Genomic DNA, 24370 nt, shown 5'->3' with positions numbered 1-24370 from the left:
CGCGGTATAAATACGCCGGGTCGACCCGCGGCGGAGTATTCCCGCCCGGACCGCGACACCCGACATGGCGCCCTCCTGGAGGTACCTGTTCTCATTATTATTAACGAACTAGATGTCCCGATGAACTTCGCGTCGCTTGTAAACTCTTCCCTGGACTTTCACGATTAATCTATACTAAAATCAGCAAAATCGGTTGAGCCATTCTCAGGTTACGGCGAGACTAACAAAATTAAGAATTCATTTTTGTTTATAGATGATTGAATTAATATTTAATTAGTGATAAAGTAGAGTAGACGATAGACCATGTGAGATAAAAGCGGTGTGCTGTGTGACCGTTCGAAGCCATGTTGCTCCTATCCGTTGCGTCTTTGGAACAAAGTAACGTATCGTGTTGTGGTAACGCTCCGCAACACAACGGATCCATAGACGTTTAGCACCACTTTAGCACTACATTTAACACTACTGCTCCATGGTTTAGTTTAGCACTAATAGTTAATTGTTAAACACTGCAAATACGACGGATTTTGTGGGTAATACGATGTCAAAGAGTGTATCAATAGTTTTTTGGTGTATTCATAATAATTAATAATAATCTAAATAACTAAGAAAATATGGTAGCCATTAAAACCTGTGTGATGATGATAGAGGCGTGTTCTGTCGAGGGTCACCAATGTGGGAATATGCGTGGTGACCCTATAGGACGATCTTCCGACCGAGCTAGGTGGTATGCTCGGTCAGGCCACCCGCGTGATACATTTCAGGTGTCGTATATGTACCGACGCGCTCAGAAAACTTCGATAGCACGATGCAGGAATGTTAGGCGAAATGTGGGTACCGCCACACATCCAATCATGTTAGAAATTAAATGTTATGTAGATAGAAGCCCCTGCAAGTGTTAGTAATATGAAAAATAGAACCCTTACAACTGTGTGACGTCACATGTGTGATGTGCGTAACTAGCGGGCGCCGGGCGTCGCCACCGACGACGGAACTGTTGTGTGAAATTCTTATCCTTAGTGCATTATGACGTAATGAAGAATCCCAGTACTCTTACTTTATATATGCATTATGCTACGACGTCAGCGCGCCCTGTACCTACCTATGTCCTATACGTTGACAGTTTACACAGGACTACACGCGGGTAGCGTTAAGGTAGCCGTTGCTTGGTGCGTTATGACGTAGTACGCGGTGACCGCGGTAGACGCACCGCGTGACGTCACGAGATGTTGCAGGCCGTGTGTGACGTATCCACCGACTACCGATGTTGCCAATATTGTGACAGTGGTTTGCACAGGGGCTAAGGGCCGCAAAATAACTCGCAATCCCCATCGGAATGCGCGGTACTTTGCGGCCCTCCTTAGCTCCCACGCCTCGGAGCTCACGTGTACTGTTCACTCGCCTGTAACTCGCTCATTGTCGCAGGTTGCTCGCGGGTCTGACGCTACTGACGTTGGCGGCGCTGGTGTCGGGACAGGTGACGTTCAGCCGCGACTGGTCGGGGGGCAAGCGCTCGCCGGCCGCGCTCTTCGACTGCGGCCAGTTCGCCAGGATCTGCAGACACTTCCTGGTGAGATAGCACTAGAGTTTATAACTCAGTTAAGTAATTACGTAGCGAAATGAGAAAGACCTTGAAACATAACTAAGAAGTGGAACGAATCGGATACTTACTACCTTACATAAAATACGTTTACTATGTATTCACGCGAATAGACAACAACTGTAGCTACGTATCGGTTGTTGCAGCACGACCTGCGCAGCGCGATGTCGCCCGCGCCGGGCGGACACAAGCCGCGCGACGACGACCTGCCGCAGAAGCCGGAGCGCTACGACGACGACGAGTGACGACACAACCCTAGGACATAAAATATGATATAACAGAAGATAAATGATAACAATATAGAAGTTTTTTTTATTTATAAAATAAATAGGATAGCAATGATTTTTTTTTTGTACTTGAATAAAATGTTAATTACTTTTTACTTACCGAATGTTTGTGTTAACCTACGGGTGTTAACTTGATGTTCGATACAGTCTCTTGTTGACATAACCTATGTAATGTTTTCATATAAATAGGTAAACAACAAAACGTGTTTACCTTATTTAAAATCAACCTGTTTTTACTTTCTTAACCTATTGAATTCTTATTAATTTGATACTCATATAGCTGCTTGTTTTTTTTAATACGAACACGAAAAAGTGTCCGACACGTAGACATGAGGTAACGAGTATGAAAGAGATAAGCAGCTACAGGTCAATGTAATTTCTCTTTATTCGGTGTCCAGACTATAACGATACGATAATAATCACTTTAATATTTCAGTCCAAACGCTAGGTAAAATAATAATAGGTCTCAATAAATGACAAACATGTAGTACTTTCAGTAATATATTGTTGTAGTCGACTATGTACACATTGCATATTGGTAGGTTAGTTTATTGCATTCGCATTCGAATATTACACTAATAAAATACTCACAATACTATTACTAACGTATAGTTAAAGTTTGTCATAGAAATCAGTACCTGTCGGTAGTCTAAAATAAAACCTTATAGTTATACTAAAATACATAGATATGTTAAAATAGCACATAAGGCGGTTATGTACGAATACGCAAATCATTAATAATAACAATTTATAATTTCGCTCCTTAAAATAGAATTTCTGTTTCCTGTTGTTTGTACATTCAAGGACTTACACGTATAAATTAATTGTTTCATTTAATTTGCCTTAAATTCCATTCTCAAGATATTGTGATGATATTATACAAGCATAATTATTTTTGAGTGTATACAATTTTTATTTAAAACCTGCAAATATAGTAGTAATATCGAACCTTAAATATATTAATAATAATACTTTGTTATTCTAAAATAATCTAAAACTAAAGCTATAAAATCCAATCAGATTACTTCATTGATAAAAATGACATTCACACCACAAAACTTGCTATTTCAAATAGCAACACACAGATAACAGGCATATCCGGCCTATCTGTTAATCGTACATATAATCTAGATTCTAGGTGGATAACAAGCGACTATATATTCGTTAAAACAGGTACGTTCATTCCAATCGTCTCCGTTGTTCTGTTACAAGTTACAACTGACCAGGACACATAATCGAGCATACGCGTAGTACAAATTAGCAGGAGCGAGCATTGTCGTGCTCTCGAAACAGAATATCACAAGTCACAACTATTTTACACTGTGACGATGCAACCATTCTCGCACGCAAAACACATGTTGGTACTTACAGACCGCATTCGACCGAACATAAACGAGTTTTGTTTGGTCTTTGTGTGTTGATTGGTGGAATAATTATTAAAACTGCGTTAAACATAATTGAAAAAAGTCTTCAGAAGTCATTTCGTTTTTGCTTGGCCGAATGCGCTCGAAGTTACACGCGCACACATTACGCGGGCGGCTGGTCGGCGTCGGCGGGCTGCGTGCAGCGCACGTACTCGAGCGCGTCGTTGAGGCGCGTCAGCCACAGGTCGCGGTCACGCGCGCCGTCCGCGGCCAGCAGGTGGCGGCGCCGCAGGCGGCCGTCCGGCCCGCGCGCCAGCACCAGCGACCCACCCTCCCGCTCCGCCCCCTCCTCGCCCGCCAGCGTCTCCAGCAACAGCGTGTGCGGTCGCGCGCACAGGTCGCGCGGCGCCGCCACCACACGCTCCGACACCACCGCCGACAGGTCGATGTCGCCTATCGGGATCTAGGGACGGGGCGTTCGCACAGATTAGAACATATTATCAGTTAGGCTGTTTACACACACGCCGCTGCAATACTCATCCTTGTGTGTCTATGGGTCCGCCGCGGTGGCGTGCCGCTGCCGCTGCAGCGTGCGTGTAAACAGCCTTAGTGATGCGTTGAATAAAAGAATGTAGGCGTGTATTGTTTCGCGGGTACCTTTTTCTGAACGTCCTCGGGGTACTTCCAGTAGGAGAGCACGGGCGCCTCGAGGCGGAACCAGCGGCGGTGCCAGGCGCCGAGGCCGCTGACGTCGTCGTAGGCGGTGAGGAAGGCGGCGTGCGGCTGGGGCGGGGGGCGGCGCACGCGTGCGGAGATGTCCACGTGTAGCGCGCCCTCCAGCGGGCTGCCGGCGGGCACCTTGTTGAGCGTGAAGCTGCGACGCGACGCCTGCGCCAGCGCGAAGATGCAGTACCCGTGCAGCTGGAACTGCGGCGCGCGCACGGCGCCCGGGCCCGCCGGGCTCTGCACGCGCGGCGTCTTCAGCTCCGACACCTTCGACTTGGGCGTCAGCAGCTTCGAGTTGCCCTGCGGGTCGCACGTCACAATCAACACACGTCACTCGCCAACACATTTTTCCTTTACAACATTTTTTAAATATACTCTGTTTAGGTGCAATGTAACGTAATGAATAAACAGAAATGTTATTTCATCCAACGAATGCGCATACTGTTTCTTTATTGAACTGAATTGTTGTGTGATAGAAACAAAGTACAACAGTATTTTTTTCGTGGTACACGAACCTTCTTGTTGGATATGTGGTACTTGACGTCGTGCGGCAGCAGCTCCTTGGAGGCCTGCAGCAGGTAGACCTCGACGGTGACCTTGAAGTCGCTGGCGAGGCCGTCCATGCGCACGTCGTCGGCGAAGTGCAGCGGCTGCGGCGACGTCAGCTGCATGGACGTCGCCAGCACGCGGTCGCGGCACTTCAGAAGGCACACCGCGTGGTGGCCGACCGCGCCGTCTGCAAAAAAACATTAGCGACTTATTGTTAACGAGTTTTTAAAAACTTGCACAATATATCACTGTCCGACCTGAATTACGACCGAATTTATTTCCCTCTATTAATATTCCTTCTTCTGCTCTTATATTACATAACAAACAGTACATGTTGGTACCGGTACCTGTGAACTGTAGGTATGTATTTTTTTTTTCAAAATTGAGAAAAGGGGGCCTTAGTAAGAGTGCGTACCTGCGTGCAACTGGCGCACGTAGTCGCGGCGCAGCGGTATGCGGATGCCGGAGAGGCGCAGCTCGGCGGCGCCGGCGGCGGCGGCCGGGCCGGCGCCCTCCACCTGCAGCCGCTGCACCTCGTGCACGCACGCTTGGCGACGATGAGCTAAAACACATTTTAGAAGCGAATATAATTAGTGTAAGAATAACGTAAACAATACATTTATTAAAACCAGAAAATCGCAATTATTGACAAATTGTTATTCAACTTACTCGCTAGCAGCAGGAGTCTCTCCCCCTCCGCCTGCTCCGTGGATCCGCTGAACTCGACGGTGGCGGCGCAGAGGTTTAAGGCCTGACTCGCCTGTGACATTAATTCGTTTAATCATTTAAAGTCATGAGTTATATTAAATTGAACCACGAACGGAAATGAACTAAAAGTCAGTAAATACCTGAGATATGACGGTGTTCTGCTTGTTGATCTCCGCTTGCAGCTCCTTGATGCGCTGGCGCACGGTGACCGCGGCGGGCGGCTCGGAGGGCGTGGCCTCGTGCTCCGGCGACGCGTGACGGATTGTACGCACTGGCGTCGATGGCGTGCTGTTCTGTAATATCATAACAGTACGTTTCTATAGTATCATTCAAATGAAGTGTAATAATTGCACTGCTTTTAAAATATTACGTAGCAAATCGATTATAATATTTCCTCATCCTAGCTCATCAATGAATCAATCATCAAAATATTATTCATTCTGAAACATTATTTTAAGTAGTACAAATAAAAAGTCTAAATAAGTTTATAAAGTGATACTCACGGCCTGCATGCGGCGATAGAAGCTGACACTGTGCACTAGCTCGTGCGCGCGGGTGGGGGGTGCGGCGGGGGTAGCGGGCGTGGCAGGGGCGGCGGGCGTGGTCTTCAGCGGCGAGCGGAACGCCCCCTGCTCCTGGTACACGAAACTCGATGACGACAGCCCGCTTTGCTGCAAGCGCGTCGCCGGTTAAATTCAAAACCGTGAGACGTGGTAACAAATTTCTCAAATTTTGCGTCGATATGACGTCTCCGCGTCTCAAAGTTTTGACTGTTGCAAAATGCGTTCACGTGCATCATAATATATATAGCTCTATCCCCCTTTATAATAAAGATATTGACACAGTGTATTACGTGCACAAGGTTTGCTGTCTTTGTATGCTATGCAAATTTCCGATGAGCTAGACAGCTAGATAAAGGCAATCACACCTTGTCTTGTCATTCGATGTGAAAATAAGAATTAATCAGCGGGTGTACGATTTAATAGTAAATAGGAAAGTATTTTTACCCATATGTTGTATGGGTAAAAATACTTTCCTATTTACTATTAAATCGTACATCCGCATCATGCATTACATAGACTACTAAGATCGAAACCCTTGTCCTGGCTGTATTGTAGTCGGGTATTGTTTGTCCGGCGTACCTTATTCTGCTTAGGCGGAGTGGGTCCCTCGTCGTCCAGCGCCTCGTCGAGCAGGTCGTCCAGCTCGCTATCGTACTCCGACTCCGACTCCGACGCCACCGCCTTCTTGTAGCTGCTGTTGTTGCGCTTCACGATCTGCAATATCATGTTGGTTTTTACATACTCTTTTTTTGTTTTGCAAACTTTCCCTTAAACGATTGAGCAAAACAATTACTGATAAAACAGACGTTATGTTGAGATCAAGTTACAATTATATTCATCTAGAGATTTCGTAGCTACACTCATAGACATCTGATGATCTGTTCATGGTGATTTAATTAAGAGAGTTTGACAGAAAATGTATCGATATGCTAATGTCAAATACTTCGTTCAATTAATGTTAAGTTATAATTAAATCTCTCCGAGTGTGGCTGTCTCTAGGTATTTCTATTTGTGACCTAACTCACATTCATGACTTCCCTGCCGAAGGAGGTCTCCGCCCAGTTGTCTGACTTGTTCAGCTTGTCCGGGATATCCTCCACACTGCAATGTAAAGATCTATATTAGCATTTTGTAATATAGATGTAACTCTTTACATACATTTTAGTATTTATTTACCATGCTGTTTGTGGTTACAACTGTGCAAAGAATGGATTTATAATCTCTAGCGATGCTTTTGCGTAGATATAACATAATCTTACTAATAATAAAAACCGGCCAAGTGCGAGTTCGACTCGCCCATGAAGGGTTCCGCAGCAGCAATAAGGTTTATTTTTATGAAATTAAAAGGTTTTCGATTTATTTTAATATTTCAGTTGATTTAATGAAAGTTAATTTAAGGTTTACCATTTATGACGTATAAAAATAATTGGCCAAGTACGAGTCGCATTCGCGCACGTAGGGTTCCGTGCCATTATAGAGTAAATTGCAAAATTAGGCCAAAAATTGTGTTTTTGTATGGGAGCCCCCCTTAATTTTTTATTTTATTTTAATATTATTATAAAATATTAAAGTACACATTGAATTAAGGACTTTGAGAAAAAATCATCTACCTACCTGTTGCCATTATTGATATAGAGCGAAAAAGGCCAAAAAAATCACGTTAGTATTTTTTGTTATAGCGGCAACAAATATACACAATATAGCGGTTCTTGAGTTACAGCCTGGACACAGACGGACAGACGGACAGACATCGAAGTCTCAGTAATAGCGGGACCCTATTACTGAGACCTCGATGTCTGTCTTTTTACCTTTGGGTACGGAGCCCTAAGAAAGTGGCACGCTCGTTTTCATAGAAATGGAGGGACATGCGGTATCTATATTGAATAACTTAACATGTCTGTGGCTGGTACCTTAAATTATTTTGACTTTTTAATTATTTAGAGTAATTTTCTATTTTTACAACAGAAAACCTAAAAATGGGAATAAATTATTATCATATTTTGTTATAGTCTTTTAAGGGACCATCCAGGGGGGGGGGGGGGGCTGCTTGCTCCTTTACGTGTAGTAATTTATGGATGGTCGACTAGATTGGGTTGCATCAGAGGCGTAGTTAAAGTTAAGGTTATAGTTAAGGCTAAATTTAACTTTAACCTTAACTTTGACTGGAGACATTGACAGATGACAGCTGGTCCAACAAGGTTATAAATGAACATGGGCGGGGGCGCTGCTGGTAAAGGAGAACTGTGAAAATTGCGTTTTTGTATATGACAGCGTTAGTCCTTTTTTTCGCCTCGTGCATTTAAAACCTTGTCGAGCTCTATGGTTATGGTTAAATATGGCGTCTTGATGGCGTCCATTTTTAACTTTAACCAAAGATTTGACATTTTGCATTGTAGTTAAAGTTAAAGTAACTTTAACTTTTAGTAGTTTAACTTGTAGTAGTTAAAGTTAAAGTAACTTTAACTTTAACTACAATGCAAAATGTCAAATCTTTGGTTAAAGTTATAGTTAAAGTTAGTTGGTGCAACCCAACCTAAGTGTAACAATGTGTGCCAGGGGGTGGGAGGGGCTCCTAAATTTAGTGATGTCATATTTCCAAATCTAAGTGTTAAAACTCGAACTCTGCACTATCAACGAAATATGTATTCAAATGCAATTTTTCAACTATTTCTGAATAGACGGTAAAGATTTGATTCAGACCACTTAAACCGGTGGGTTCGAATCGCTAAAACAAACAAGATGCTTTAATGTTGTATGAGGACAATGTAAGAGATACACAATATACATAATTATAATACACATAACATAGCCTTCCCACAGAAATCCATGTCTCACGTGGGGATGGAAGTAGGTATTTTCTACTGAGTTAGGGCTCCCACATAAAACTGTGAATTCGCATCGCATCGCAAAAATCTGCAACAAAACTCATACTAAAAATGACATTGCGATGCGATGCGAATTCGCAGTTTTGTGTAGGAGTTTACTTATATGAATAAAACAAAGAGATATTGCTCTTAGGAACTGCACGAACACTCGGGGGACATTCAAATAACTACTGAGTTACTACATAAGTACGTAAGTGGGAGGGTTTTTTTTCTTTGTACTACATATAAGTCATCAAACATTACCTACTCGTATTAGGTTTGTCTGCTCTTTGGAAGAAGGCTATCTAGCTAACGCCTGCTAAAATTAAAATATTTCAGAGTTCAAACTATAAATGTCTTTACGACATTTTTCTGAAGTTATCTATATCTTTGGTTCTGAACTAATAAAAAAAGAGGAAAAGTTTTTTAGTTAGTATCGAATAGGCTCCGAAGTTACTCGGCTGACTCTGGTTGAAATATCTTACGTTTGTTGCTACTTTTAACAATGAATCTATAGAAGAAGGAAAGGTTCCATACTTATATTATAAATGCGAAAGTGTGTCTGTCTGTCTGTTACCTCTTCACGCCCAAACCGCTGAACCGATTTTACTGAAATTTGGTATGGAGATACTTTGAGACCCGAGAAAGGACATAAGATACTTTTTATCCCGAAAAATGTACGGTTCCGGCGCGATACACGAATTTTAGCGCAACAGAATTACGGGCGTCATCTAGTACTGTACAATTATGTGTTTCTTGTAGAGAGTTCACTGTGAAAGTAGCAGTCAATTTTTTTTTAACTTTTGTATGGGTAAGCGCCCCAGCGTCACGAGTTTCCCGAAACAAAAGTGAAAAAAAATATATTGGTGTTTCAGCGCTGCTACTTTTACAGTGCACTCTCTAAGAGGAACAAGTACATACACCAAAGTATTATATCAATTAGTTTTGTTACACCTTGTATAAGAAACTACCTGAGAGGCATCTATTTCAAATATAATAGTCGGAATAAATAAGAAGTATATGACATTATGGTCAAACTTTTATAAATAAATTACGTTTGGCATATTAGATAGATGTAAAGGTATATAAGGAATCTGTACAAACGCTCGAGATATAAATCCATTTATTTACACAATATTGTATAACAGGTAACACAGCACAGCAGGTAAATAAAAACATCAGGTCACTTCAATATTTTATTAGTACAAAAAAATATAGTAAACGTTTATTATCACAGACAAAACTTAACATACACCTGAAAGGGAAGAGTTAGGGCCTGTTTCACCGCTTCCTGATAAGGCTATCCACCACTTAATTGGAAAATCTGTCAAATAACCCTATCGGGCACCTTATCAGGAAACGGTGAAACAGGCCATTAGTTCATTTAGCGCTGGATGCTACACCGGCGTTTTTGACGATCTTATAATATTAGAACTTAAGTAAGGTAAAAACGGCACTGTCAGTGATCGTACACACTATAAAGTCCACAAAAACGCCTCTAGAGCACATTTTTCTCGCTCTTTCATTTCTATTGTAACAAAATCTGAATAACTGGTTGGCTGTATTTTTAGGCCCATTGATGGTGTAGAAGGTAAAACTTTAAAACTATTATGAAACACGCATAAAAAGCAAGTATTTCCAAAAATCATTGTAAAATTAGTTGAATCATTTAAACTATGTAGTTGTACTTGAATAGAAATATTACTGCAACGTTTTCACGCTAGACGGCAGCACCGGCATAGACAGTAAAAAAATTCGTTCGACGTTTGACAAATTTTCTGTCAATATTCTAATATGTCGTGTGCAACAGTTTTGGTCGGATTATTTACTGTATATACTAGTAGCGCTGTCTCTAGACTTAATATCGACTATGTCGTACGTTATTATGTGGTAGTAGAATGCGTCAATGACATTAACACTATTATGTACCGGTAGTAACATTTATATTGTACTTATGTGTATGTAACATCTATCGTGCTTCACAAGCTTAAGACGGAGGCTGAGCTACAACTAAACGTCAGTCCACATCGGGACGAGACGCGATGCGGCGTTGAATTTAAAATCGCCATCGAGATTTGAACATTGTAACAAGAAGATAACCTTTTTATTTGTCAGTTATAAGAAACACCGGACTGCACAGCGTGGCGCTGGTGATGCAGTGACACGTATATTTTCTTATATTGTAATAAATGAAGTTTTGTCTGAAAATTCAGCGCTAATTCACACGTCCCGCCGGTGTAAACTGATCCTAACGGCAATAGCTAATCTATCATTATTTATTAGTATGTTCTTACAAGATATTGATACTCTGCGGCCTTCACTAGTGCAGCCCATCAAACGGTAGTGCTTTATCTATTACTTTACAATTGAACTACTTTAATATTTATTATATGTAATTGGAACATGTATGTTAACGTATAATATTTCATCTTCTATAGGTGTAATGTCTCTAGGTCATATATTTCTAGGTAATCTTATTTAATGTATTTTATAATTGTTCTGTTAATAAATGAATAGGTATTGTCCAAACAAGATAATTATCTAATAGGGATCTGATAAAATTCTTAGATTTTAAATAGGTCAGGCCATAATCGAATTGACAATAAGGGACCGGCGTCAAAAAACTGACATAAATATTAGTTTACTAATGACAAAAGTAGTTGCAAATATAGAACGTGTCACAAGTAAAAGTATATTACAAAAGTATGAGAAAACATTAAAACTAAACTATATTTAAGTAGGCACGTCGCTAGTGTGCTACGACTCACACGTCGGTCAAAACGGACCGTCACCCGTCAGCTGACGGTCCACATTTAAATAAATATTAGTCCCCGACATCCGGTCGAGTCTATCATTACCTAGGCCCTAATGTATATAATGTACAAACACTTAAACACTAGCTACAGGCAACATTACAGTCTCATTTAAGTATTACGATATTAGGTCTAATCACTTGTAGAATCTAGACTGGTTTGTGTGCACTATGTACTAACGTCTTTTACCTACAATAGGCGCTGATACGATGAGGCCTTAACACGAATTGTCTACTATAATTATAAGCTGGTAGACATGTTTTGATGATATCATTATACCTAGTTAAAATTTATCGTCATTTAGCGTCAAAAAATTATCATGCGAACGCTGTTTCTTTACTTCGATATGCGAAATAGTAATTAGTAACCGCCTCTGAGTGTCGCGTAAATTATAGTAAATTTAATGAAGAGTTTGACAGCTAATGAGTGAAGCTTATGTCAAAATCTTCAATAAATAATTACAAGTAAGAAATTAATATTCGTCTATGAGAGCGGCAGTTAGATGTTAACTTCTTACTTGTGTTGTTGCATCTTTAGCTGATGTATTTACCGAATGTGGGTTAATGAACGTGTGCGGTCGAATTTTCTAGAGCTGGTCGCGGTCGATAATAGTTAGCTTAACCTTCAATATCTTATGAATTATTATAGCTCATTTGTGGTGGCGCGTCTAATATATTTGTAAAATTTATAGTTATTTTGCCTTGGCGTTCATTGTAATCGACTAACGGCCGTTCCCAATATGTAATCTATCTCTGGTTTTGCCCTACTAGAGATAGGAATATCTCACAATTGACATTAGAGACATATATTTTATGTCAATTGCGAGCTATTCCTATCTCTAGTAGGGCAAAACCAGAGATAGATCAAATATTGGGAACGGCCGTAGGAGCTGACGACCAAATCAGAGCACGAAGATTATCAGAAAATGTTGTTCAGGGACGTAGCTAACGGAGTTTTAATACAGCTAAAGCCACATGACCGATTCGGTCGTCAGCTCTCCGTCGCAAGCCGTCAGCTCGATAACTGACCCACATGAAGTGACTGGAGTGACTTTTATGATGCCTGTAAGGCAACTTTATATGTATCGTCGTACACAGGTAGTGTGTATTAAAATTGCACTATCTACGACTATAAGTAATTTGTTTTGAAAAATTTAAACTACATAACGTAATACGGCTACCGCGCTTATCACAACTATCATCGCCTGTCACTCATTCCATCCATCATGATATGGTTTAATTGGTCTTTGAACATTATACAATATGTTTTAAAACAATTTATTTCCCATCTACTTTCAGCCTTTGAGTTACTTTAACCCGCCTATCCTACGCACGAATACTTCAATCGATCGATAATAATTTATCTTCGAGATTTCATTAGCGCTTATACAACATGTTCATGTTTTTTGTGATGCCATACGCTACGTAACATATTATTATTAAATTCTAATACAGTTCAAGCGATAATAGCCCGTATTGCGACCGTGGGAAGGTGTACAACAGTAAATAGATGATCAACAATCGGCACATTATCGGAACAGGTTGCCCGCATCTCTAGTACCAATGTCAACCACTAGGTACGGTCGACACAACCGGTGTAGAGCTTTTAAATCCTATTACTATGAAAATAAGGTCTAAAAGCAGTACATTGGTTGTGACCGCGACTGTACGCGAGGAAAAACCGCATAATATATTGCAAATACTAATAATATTTGTTTGTTCTTTATGTACAGCGGTATTAGTATTATTGTATGTTACGTCATAACGATACAAACATAATTTTTAAGTTTACACACTATGTATAAGCTATGCATAGCTATGTATAAGTGTGCATTTTGTATAAAGATGATAAATGACATTCGTTCAGACAACAACAGTAAAAATACCAATATAAAATTGTGACGTTATTGTCTTAGCAATAGCAAGTCTTTATATTTCATCTAACACCTACTCAGTCAGCCAATCCAGTTGAGGAAATTTTGAAGCTCATGTAAAGTCCTACCAAATGTATCAGTCCTACTTCATCACATTTTAATAATATTTTATCATCACACAGATTCCATGATATAAGTGCCCCCTTCTCTAATAATCCGTTCTCTAATAAGTCATTCGACATCGATGCATGTTTTACACGATGGACAATCGTCTGTTCTGGGTTTTGAGTTTCGACTCAGCCCAGCTCGCTTTTGTGAAGTTCTATTTTTACAACTTTCTTTAAGAAAAGTAGGTTCCACGACTGAGGCCTGCTGAAATCTACTTCTCTTAGAAATGTTGGTTACGGATAAATATCTAAGGCCATGGATGGTAAAAAATCTTCAAGACCCCACGCCTATTGTCTATACACATGTTTACTACAGCGCAATATTATCACACCATCGAGCACACAGAACCTTTCCAAGTCTGTCGCCAGGATTTGCATCTCTACGTCTACATGCACAATGCACATAAATCCTTCATGTGCACCCACACAGATGGCGCACAGCGTCACACAAATATCCAAGTTATCCACCAGCATATGCATCTCCGAGCGTCTATATGCACATGAAGAAGCATATGCACTCGAGGACGTAGTGTCCGCACCTTGAGCCGGCGCAGTCGTCGTCGCTGCGGTCGGCGTCGGGCAGGCGCGGGTACAGCCCCGCCCCCTGCCCCGCCCCCGCCTCCTTGCCGTTCACTTTCACCCGCTTCACTTCCTCCAGGACGTTCAGGACTATTTGAGAGTCCTGCGAACCTGGAATTGTAAAACACACGTTCAGTTGGCTGGTAGTAATTTAAAGATGTCATCTAGCTACATGAGCGTAAGCTTAATCGGAGCGAGACACATACAAGCTCGAATACATTAACTAAGCATTACATGATGGCGCTGCAAATTTTGACCGCCATACAGCTACGCTCTGTTCATTTCCAAGTTAATAATTATCATAAACAATACAACAATGAACCCGCCAAAGTTTCATTGTTGTCTTATTTTTTACATTTGAATGAACAGAGTACACATGTTATAAGTTGAAACTCACTTCTCCTCTTGACGGGCTGCGCACCGACCACCTTGTCATCCTGTATTTTGTCCTGGTCCGCCCTCGCGGCGTCGTGGTCGGGCTGCGTCTTGGGTATGTTGGCGACGATCTCGGGTTTCCGGTGGGGCGCGGCAGGGGCGCTGCCCATGAGCGGCGCGCCCTCGTGCTCGCTGTGCTCCTCGTCCGACTCATCCTTTTGGGGCTTCTGAAATCGATACAGAGAGGGTTTGAAAATCAAAGTAATTAGAAATGTGATTCCTAAGAAATAATGACTAATCGGCGAACAGCTTTTTTATGACTTCGGTAATCATATTTAATGTATAACAGACACTGTATGTAATGCCGAATGCGACGAAATACGTTAAGAAGCATAGTAAAGTGTTATTGCCAGCACGCTGGATCAAACTATATGTAGCTCGACATTATAGGAAGTAGCGTGTCGTCACATTGTAATTTGCCCGATACATTAGTACCTAGGAAAGCGATTGCGGCGTTCACACGTCTGTTACGACACGGATTTCTCTGGCGCTAGAGCGGTGGTGGGAAGCCGACACAAACAAAATTAACACGTCCTACGTGATAACACATCCTACATGTTAACACACGGTCCAAATTTCTCATCGACAGTAGCCTGATTTGAATAGAAAAAAAAGCGATATTTGGGGTGTGAAAAATGTACAGTTAGTAAATATACGGCAGGCAATTCTTTTTACCGAGGATTTATCACAAACCTTCGTTAAAATTTTTCACGCTTGTTTCTCCACGCTTGCTGAGTTACAAGTACAGAGTAGTTTAAATACAGACTATTAAGAGTACCACAACGATCTATGCCCTATGGTATAGTACCAACCTTATAATGGAATCTGTTCTGCAGCATCGCCATCTCCTTGTCCCTCTCCTGCTTGAACTTGTTCGCTATCGTCGTCTCGCTTATCGTCTGCTCCTTGTTGAACAGAGCGGCCAGCTTCCCCTTGATCCCTCCCCCGAGGGAGCTCTGGCTTATATTGTCGTCGGCGAGCGACGAGTTCGAATTGGTTCTAGAATTTTTCTCCGAATTACTCTTGGTCGGGGTCTTAGCTTGCACCGGCTTGGCCGGTTTGTCTGAAAACAACAAAACTTGTAGAGGTAAAGTCTAGACAACAAAACGTCACAAAACCTGTGCCACCGTTTATAATAGGTATCGCTTTTTGACCTTAGGAGTCGTATTTTAAGACAAATGAGCATTATCATCAGACTAGTCAGACGCACGTCACCAGATAACTGGCAGAAACGCAGTGTAGGTCAGAATTTGACGTCTATTTTATTATCCGCTCAGCTGTTGAACCGTTCGTTTTATATTTTAATTGGCCGATTGTTTCTGGTTAACTGGGTTAACGTGGCGTGAATATCATTTGCACAAATCACTGGCTACCCGAGTTAAACGCCAGCTTTTATCAGGTTTTACGTTGTTGAAATTGGCAACTTTGAGGAACCTACTTATGATCATTGATCCAATGTATCCGTATATTTTCCTAATCTTATATCTTTAAACGAGCAAACAACAGTAGTAATAATTACTCTACACGAGGTCACGAGGCTTTATTATGTCTCGGAAATCAAGAGGAACCAAATAAACCTAAAAACTCGCCCTATTTTTAAAGGCAAGAAGATAACACTGAAGACATACCAAGGAAGGCCGTGCTCACACCGACCGGGAGGAACATTTTCTACCCCTGTTGGAACACACAAGTTAAGATCGAGTTACTTAACACTATGACGTAATGTCAGAACTCTACGTCGTTATAATAATTATAATGATCACACGCCGGCGTCGCTGAAGCCGCACTGACTGAAGGATACAGCGCGCTGTAACACCTGATTATAATTTTTTATTCCGTTACCATAATTACTGTTTCCTCAATATATTTTAATAATAACTTTTGTATATTATATTTTATTCAGGCTCAACTCTTCCATATCTTGACGAACTCTACCTAAGCTACGCTGGAGAAAATTGTCTTTGTGATTGGTCTCCTTCACGAGGAAATATGTTGAAATATAAAATGATGCATGAGAGCTAGGACGAATATTCACTTTCCTATGTGCTATAACTAACCGATGCCAAGCTGTCAATTTCGGTCTACGTGCCATCGATCTCAATACCTAGGTCCTAGAGGTCAAGCCTGGTGCAACAGACGTGGTGTCCGGTGTTCAGCCGAGCGCGACCGGGCTGCTACCGTATTGCTCTCCTAACTCGCGGACCGCGGTAAAAGTGAAAGCGCCTTATGAATCATGCTGAACAGTTCTCCTTAGTTCATGATAAGGTAATGTTCGTGATGCATTTATTCAAACACTTATTTATGATTTACGTGGGAGAGCTATGCTTCGGCACGAATGGGCCGGCTCGACCGGAGAAATACCACGTTCTCACAGAAAACCGGCGTGAAACAGCGCTTGCGCTGTGTTTCGCCGAATGAGTGAGTTTACCGGAGGCCCAATCCCCTACTCTATTCCCTTCCCTACCCTCCCCTATTACTATTACTCTTAAAAGGCCGGCAACGCACCTGCAGCTCTTCTGATGCTGCGAGTGTCCATGGGCGACGGAAGTTGCTTTCCATCAGGTAACCCGTTTGCTCGTTTGCCCCCATTTCATAAAAAAAAGGAACTAGATGACGGCCGCAACGGAGCTGGAGTTACGCCACAATTAGTTAATCGTGCGGGAATGAACAGAATCCTATCCTATCCTTTCCAGGGACTCAAAGTATCGCCATACCAAATTTCAGCAAAATCGGTTCAGCGGTTTCGGCGTGAAGAGGTAACAGACAGACACACTTTCGCATTTATAATATTAGTGGTTGATATTATGGATTATGTTCCGCGCGAGAGTTTTAAGGAATTACAAAGAATGGTACGGAGAGAAAGAATAAGAAAAGTTTATTTTGTACGTATCACACAACACAATATTGAAAAAGAAGTAATATGCAGTGAGCACGAGCCTCACACCTCCATTCGTCGAAACTCGCGCGTGAAGTGTTGCCGGTGGGTAACACCTGATGATGATGGTCCTCAATTTCAGTACACGGCCACAATAATGTACAGTTAGCGTTAATTATATTCGTGTATTATATTGTAACGAGTACATTATGCAAGTGGGCTTTGTTCCAATTCTTGTGAAATTATTATTATTTATGATAACAAAAAATTCGGTTGAGAAATTTACATGCCTATAAAAGTAAGGTTTTTGATAACATTGTTTAGTAACCGAGATTAGTATAGCCTTCTCCTTTTCAAAGTTGATTATTATTATTATTAAACTAAACTATCTATAAGTATAAATAAAAATTAATTATAAATTTTAAGAGTCTCGCAATTCGAGAGCCGATTTGGCCAATTTTTTGTCTTAAAAATATGTTCGTGGAAATCCTGGGAAAGATTAGATTAGGAGGAAGGTAATAGGAAGTTGACCGGATCATCTAGTACTATTAATAGTAGTAAATAATTCAAACTCAAACTCAAACTCAAAATTTTTTATTCAGAATAAATTTTTTCAAATATTCTCTGAACGTCGGGGCTACACAGATGCCTACCACCACACCACCACATATATTATGATAACATGATAATTATTATCATATTATCATAATATATACTACTATCCACTTGATGAACCGGGATCCGCACGGATTCCTATTCCTTCTGTCTGAAGTTCTGAACCTCTCAGCTCAGAACTTTCAATAATAGCATCATCTTATTCTCCGTAAACTAAGCTTAATATTATGCAAAGCTCAAGATTCGCCGCGTGGGGAAATATAACGTAGCAAGATATGCGCAGTTTTTCCTCGACAGGTTTTCCTCGATCTTGTGGTCAATCAATAGGCAATAGGCAGTAGGCAGTAGGCAGTAGGCAGGTAGAATAGTAAGTACTTAGTAGTAGAAGTACTATAGGACCTGCACCAACAAATAGTCGGCTAGGTCTCCAAACTCTACGCAAGCCAGGCCCTTTAGTCAAGTTTCATAATTCCCTTAAGTATCAAATCCCATATATAAAGTATTAAGTGGATCTTGATTAAGCCGGATTGTCTCTTGCCAGTTTTATCGATTTTAAGCAGCGCGTCATTTGGCATTAATCACTGCATCGGATGACGTCTCAGGGTGTGGTGACTGTGGCTAGTGGTACCCGACCACATGTAGGATGTTGCACAATATTTCAATAATATTTTAAAGAGTTTAACTACGGATGTTTCAAAATTAAAACCTTGATTGTACAAGAGGCTAGATATGATAACGTATAGTCATTAAAACCTTTAGTTTATAGTCAGAAAACGGACAAAGGACATCATAGAACGGTGTCCTAGACACAAAAAACGACGAAAAGGATGAAAAGACCAAACGATAAGAGAATGACCACCCAAAGGGAAGAACAGCCTGATGGAGAACGGAACTAAACGGAAGGAAATGGGGGAGGCCTATGTCGAAGGACAACGTAACTAAATGTTTTTGTATTGTGACTTTATAGTCAGAGTATGTACCATTTGCGTCTGGTTTTAAGTTGAAATTGCTGAGAAATTAACTAAAACTAATATTTTTGGTATGGCGCTTAATTTAGTTGAAACTGTGACCTAAGCTAATGTGACTTCCCAGTTGTTATAGCTCCAACGACACCCCGAAAAATCTCATTGGGCCATGTACCGCCCTTAAACAAAAAAGCTGCGATCAGTCACAGCCGTCACCGCCCACCGGTCACAGATGTACTTATTAAGGTCGCGTGTAGTGCGAGCTATATAAAAACCACTGAATTAGGTTCAGAACCATAAAATTCAATCAAGGATCTCCTAGTCGCTGACTCTACATATTTTCTATTTAGATTACTATTATACTATTACTATTATACGTATAATAATAATAGGATTTCCACCTTGACCAATGCAACATTAAGAAATACATACGAAGGTGATGTTGGATTTCCTCGATAGCTAACAATATAACGAGCTAAAGTTCTGTGACGCGCGAATACCGATAGTCAATAGATGAACGTGTGCGTTATGCTTGGCTTTACAATTTTGCTGACAAACATGTTTCACAAGAAACAAATCTATTCTGAAAGTTTCTAAAAAGCTCCCAGCTGAAAAGTCCATTTGCAACCAAGCTCAAATATGAACTTGTATTATGAGTTTTGTAAAAACTTATACCTTAATTTTAAAAAAGTTTACAAAAGCTAACTGAATATTTCAGACCTGGCTGCAGCTGCAGGTATCAAAATGAAAGAGGTAACAACATATGAGACCATCCTATTTCAATACCGGCTAGAGGGACGAAACACTCGGGTACAAAGTTAAAACTTACTTCGTCTATGTGCGGCGTTATCACACGTCGGATAGGTAAACCAGTGCGCGACCACGTAACCATGGAGACACGTGCGCGCGCGGCTGCGGCGGCCGAGCGACTCGCCCGCTGCGGCTCGCAGTCCCACGCCCGCGGCGTTTTCGCGCTCGATTGCACAAGCACAATTTTCAGAAGCTCATTGTGGCGGTTCCGTTAGATATCGACAATCGACAATGATCGGCGCACCAGCACGCGGCCGACCGTTACCGCCGGCCCCGGCGTACCGCAAGGTGTCACCTTCGCCTCGACGTTACAATACACACCTACTCCGCGGACTAAATCCTCTCGTTAATGTGATATTGCCTACTCAAACGACTATCTCGTCAGTGTCCCAAGGTCCCACCGTCCACCGCACGAAACAGGTGCGCCCTTTGCGTGCTCCTCACGACATATGACGGGATCACACAAGTGGAACCGGCCCACGGCAACAGGAAGCAGCTGTTGTTCGCCGACTCATTGAATACCTAATTATTTTCCACCCATTGAAAGGCGGTTGGCAAAAAAGCAGCAAAAAAATGTCAGGGTCGTCCTAATCGTGCACCCTTAATAGTAATCAGTGATGAAGTTGATTTCATAATAAACAATGCTCACAGAACTAATAGAAAGTTCTCGGTCATATTTGGACGACCAATGTGATGTCTGAACCCAAATAGAACCCAAATAGAATTGATAATTTTGCCCACGAGGTACCAAATAACTCTAATGAGGGAGAGACTTCAGCTAGAAAGAATTTAGAAGCTTCTTAAATATTCAAACGATTTGCTCAGGATCTTACACAAAAGACATGTAGACGAATGCTTTTATAGGTCAGTAGAGTTACTACTCACTGTGTAGTGAACACATAAGAGTTACGCCGCTACTCACTACTTACGACTTCTTCAAGTATTGTTCAAAAGAAGTACGTCCTAACTTCAATAGGCATTGTACGCGCTAGCAGATCACTATCATTAGTCTAGATACATGAATGAATATATTAGCAGAACAATGAGCCCTAATCGCTCGTAGTTAACACGTAAAATCTGGCGCGGGACAAAAAGGGCAAAAGGGCGACCAGTCCAGTCAAGGTTGGCGACATCTGGCTCGCCTTACTCAGTGCCCCGTACTTTGATACCTTGTACGGGCAATTTCGTTTTTTTGTGTTAGAACTACGCGAGTGCCTTTGTACCGCACGCACACGAACACTGTGGCCATGTTCAAACAAACACTGATTTAGAGGGCCGAGTACTTTGAGACGTGACCTCGGAACATCCAGGCAAAAACTATGGATCGACGTGAGGAATAACGCTCAAGTACCTATACTAAAGGACAATTGAAGCTCTCCGCAAAAAAAGAAAGTAACCACCATAACCTACTTTCGCCCATTCAAAGAAATCGGTTTTCCCAGACTCAAAATATGGTGACAATTTTTATGTCTGGGAAAACCAGCCAATATATACGAAATTATTTTCTGTTAGTTTACATATAGAAGTAATATCTACATGTACGTATACAAGATATAAGCTAGATGTTTCGTTTTTTTTTACGACAGCAGATAATTTTTTCTTCAGGAGGAGATCTATCTTATTAATTTAGCTATAAGCCCCAGAAAAGCAAACGAAGGCGTACATATCTAACTTGTAGTAATGTAATTAGGCTAACAGCAGCATAATGTGTTCCCTTATTGTAACGGATGATAAAACTCAACCTTGGGGGACCCCCACGCCTCGTGAGCGAAATTATTCTTACGTATGTATATTTAATTAAGAATCTACATAAAGTTGGACTTTTATTGATTAATTTCAGGACTTATTGCTACTACTAAGTCTTCGCTCCCCACGATCTACAATCTACAGCCCACATTGTCCGACACAGGTGGAGCGACACCTCTTTCCGCATTATAGTAACTCTCGACTGAAACGAAAAACAAATGAGCATAATCGCCATTACTCCCATTTATTCTGTACACATTAACCTGAGCCTAGAGGACAAAACAACTGATGTGTGCTATCTTTTCTAGTCCTTTGTTGATACATGTTACGGTCCCATTTGATCAGGTCATTAGTTGTCCAAATACCCACCGCAGTTCTCCGCCCCAAATCCAGAGTGTTCACGCAGCGCGACGGCGGCTAAATTACACGTTACCTAGCACCTAGTTATAATTTACGGCATTATTTGACATTTTCTACAGTAATTGCAGGGACGATAACGGTTAGAGAACATTGTTCCCATGATTTTAGGCTCGTTTAATAGCAGTCTATAATTTTTTTGTTGCATTTCTTTTTACACACACCTTGTAAAAAGAAATGCAAAAAAATTATAGACTTGCACACCTTGGGAATAGGATGAATCCAAGCACCTGCTTGACCTTGCCTGATTGAAAAGTAAGTTTGCTTGACCTAAAGTAACCTTACTTTTCTTGTAATTTTGTTACATAGCTGTAAAACCATAACATTGTAATTTTCCATTTTTTTAGTAAAAGATGGCCCCGTGCGAGTTTCTTACGCCGGCCGGAAACAGCGCTTGCGCTGTGTTTCGCCGAACCGACGGAAGTTGCTTTCCATCAGGTGACCCGTTTGCTCGTTTGCCCCCTTATTTCATAAAAAAAAAACTTTTACAATTTAAAACTTTTGGGGCAACGACAAGTGATCTCACCGTACCCGTATTATGCGTACCAAATCGTGCGCTCTACATAAACCAGCTAACATCCTATCTAAAGCCTAGATCTTTTGCGAAAAAGAATGTTATGCTCATCGAGATGAATAGTTTCTGTTAGCACATTACATGACCCGGTTGCAAAAAATAAAAGTTGTAATGTTTACCGTAGCACCGTTATCACTTAACAGACGTCGCCACTCGCCACTCGCGGACAGTCATCTGAAGCTGAACATCACGGAACTAGCTCAGACGAAAACTGTCACATTAATGATAGAAGAAAGCAAGATCAAAGATGAAATTAAATTAATCATTAAAAAAAAACACTTAAAGATTTCACGACAATAATAAAGACGATAGGAAAGATGCTCGTAACTTTTGTATATTTTCGTCATTACTCCTATTTATTCTAAAACAAGGTAAGCATAATGAATTTCCAGAAATTTTAGCAACGTCAGAAACGTTGGCTCGATTTAGTTGCATTTACCTTTCCTAAAACAGCTATCAGTCGGCTACACATACACAGCTAACGAGGAAAACTTATCCCGTAAACTGTATAAGTCAGTAAGGTAAGAAACAAGCATTTTATATATTGTACATCGTAGCTGCCTGCTGCTGCCAGTGGCGACCGCATTGACTGTTGAGTGTTGACACAGATACTGTCGTGGAACCAGGCGACCCCGCTGCGACCTCGCACAGATGATAAATCTAACACTGTCACACTATTGTTGAACGTTTATTTCGTACTTACCAACTATTTTTATCATCAATAGTAAATATCATCAGATATCATCGAATAATGACAACTTGAAATTTGTGTTTTTGGAGTTTACAAGAGTTCTTCTTTTCAATAACGATGATTTTTTTTTGTATTAAGCTTAAAAAACTTAAAATTATTTCACAAAGCACGAGATATAAGCCAATTGAAGACTCAGAATAAGCCTTAATAAGCATAGACAAAACAGGGAACAAGGATCATAAATTTAGTCGGCTACATTTTCAGCAGGTTATTTACAGATGAAACAAAACATTAGCGGTACCAACTAGAAGTAGGTCTACAACCTGACAGCTGCTTATATTCAACATCCGCAGCCGATCGCGATAACTCAGAGATTTGCAGATAAATATAATGTGTCGTCGCAACACAATACGCTGTGGTCGTATCGCGGTATCGCGGTGTCGCGGGCTGTAAAATATGAAATAATAAGCGAATATAAAACAATACGTGCTGACGTTGACAGTCACACTGTGAAGTGTGAACCTTTTGTTCAGTTAATTTCACAAACAACGCCAAACTGGATCACCTACCCTAATCCCTATGTACCCGACACAATATAATTTAGGAGCGACCGCTAAGTGCGGCAAATTAATTCAGTAGGATGGGTATACAATATACACATTGCTACAATTTTTTCACGCTAGAGGCAGAACCAGCATAAGAGTAAACAATAAAAAAAATCGACGTTTGACAACGTATCTGTCAATATTCCGATATTCAATATTCACTGTAAGTGACGCCCTCTGTTCCGACTTTTACGTAATATTCCCATAACTATACCCTGAACTACAAAATATAATGACGTTTTTTCTATTAAGTACTTTATTCAACTTTATTTGCAACTTACATGACACTATATAACTTGACTTTGTGGTGTTTGTTAATCGGTTGTACCTAACTTGTAAGTCTATTCCAAATAGTTTACCCTGCTGGCTTCTTGTCGTATTAAAACTACACTTTTTAAAAATGAGAATGTTGTGTTAATACTAAAAACCCCAACAGGTTCTACGTGTGTTGAAACTAAACATCAGAATTTGGTAAAACAGGCTCCGTCGGGTGTAAAGTCTAGACGCGTTATCTGCACAAAACTTGTCAAACGCGTCCCAAACTTTT

The 24370-nt window shown here is 41.0% G+C and overlaps 2 protein-coding genes across 5 annotated transcripts in view; one reads left to right on the top strand and one right to left on the bottom strand.

Moving 5' to 3' along the window:
- LOC121730711 lies at positions 1–1875 on the top strand. The gene is made up of 3 exons (XM_042119853.1): positions 1–81; positions 1423–1567; positions 1744–1875. The coding sequence occupies exons 1-3, from the start codon at positions 65–67 to the stop codon at positions 1840–1842; spliced, it is 261 nt and encodes an 86-aa protein (XP_041975787.1). The 5' UTR covers positions 1–64; the 3' UTR covers positions 1843–1875.
- Positions 1876–2371: 496 nt separating this feature from the next.
- The window catches only part of LOC121730453 (anillin-like), a 49300-nt gene continuing 27301 nt past the window's right edge, over positions 2372–24370 (bottom strand). For 3 of the 4 annotated variants that reach the window (XM_042119493.1, XM_042119510.1, XM_042119518.1), the window contains 12 exons: positions 15338–15588; positions 14488–14692; positions 14051–14201; positions 6820–6895; positions 6374–6508; positions 5735–5902; positions 5372–5524; positions 5193–5283; positions 4939–5085; positions 4490–4710; positions 3906–4274; positions 2372–3711 (listed from right to left, as the gene is read on the bottom strand). In XM_042119493.1, coding sequence (XP_041975427.1) covers positions 3412–3711; positions 3906–4274; positions 4490–4710; positions 4939–5085; positions 5193–5283; positions 5372–5524; positions 5735–5902; positions 6374–6508; positions 6820–6895; positions 14051–14201; positions 14488–14692; positions 15338–15588 — 2267 coding nt within the window. In that variant the 3' untranslated portion in view covers positions 2372–3411. The remainder of the gene's footprint in view (positions 3712–3905; positions 4275–4489; positions 4711–4938; positions 5086–5192; positions 5284–5371; positions 5525–5734; positions 5903–6373; positions 6509–6819; positions 6896–14050; positions 14202–14487; positions 14693–15337; positions 15589–24370) is intronic. The other variant, XM_042119502.1, reaches the window with a different exon arrangement.

This window comes from Aricia agestis, chromosome 1 (genome assembly GCF_905147365.1).
Source record: "Aricia agestis chromosome 1, ilAriAges1.1, whole genome shotgun sequence".
Lineage (NCBI taxonomy): Eukaryota > Metazoa > Arthropoda > Insecta > Lepidoptera > Lycaenidae > Aricia > Aricia agestis.
The sequence above is the reverse complement of the archived record's forward strand: the minus strand, read 5'-3'. Positions and strand labels throughout refer to the sequence as shown.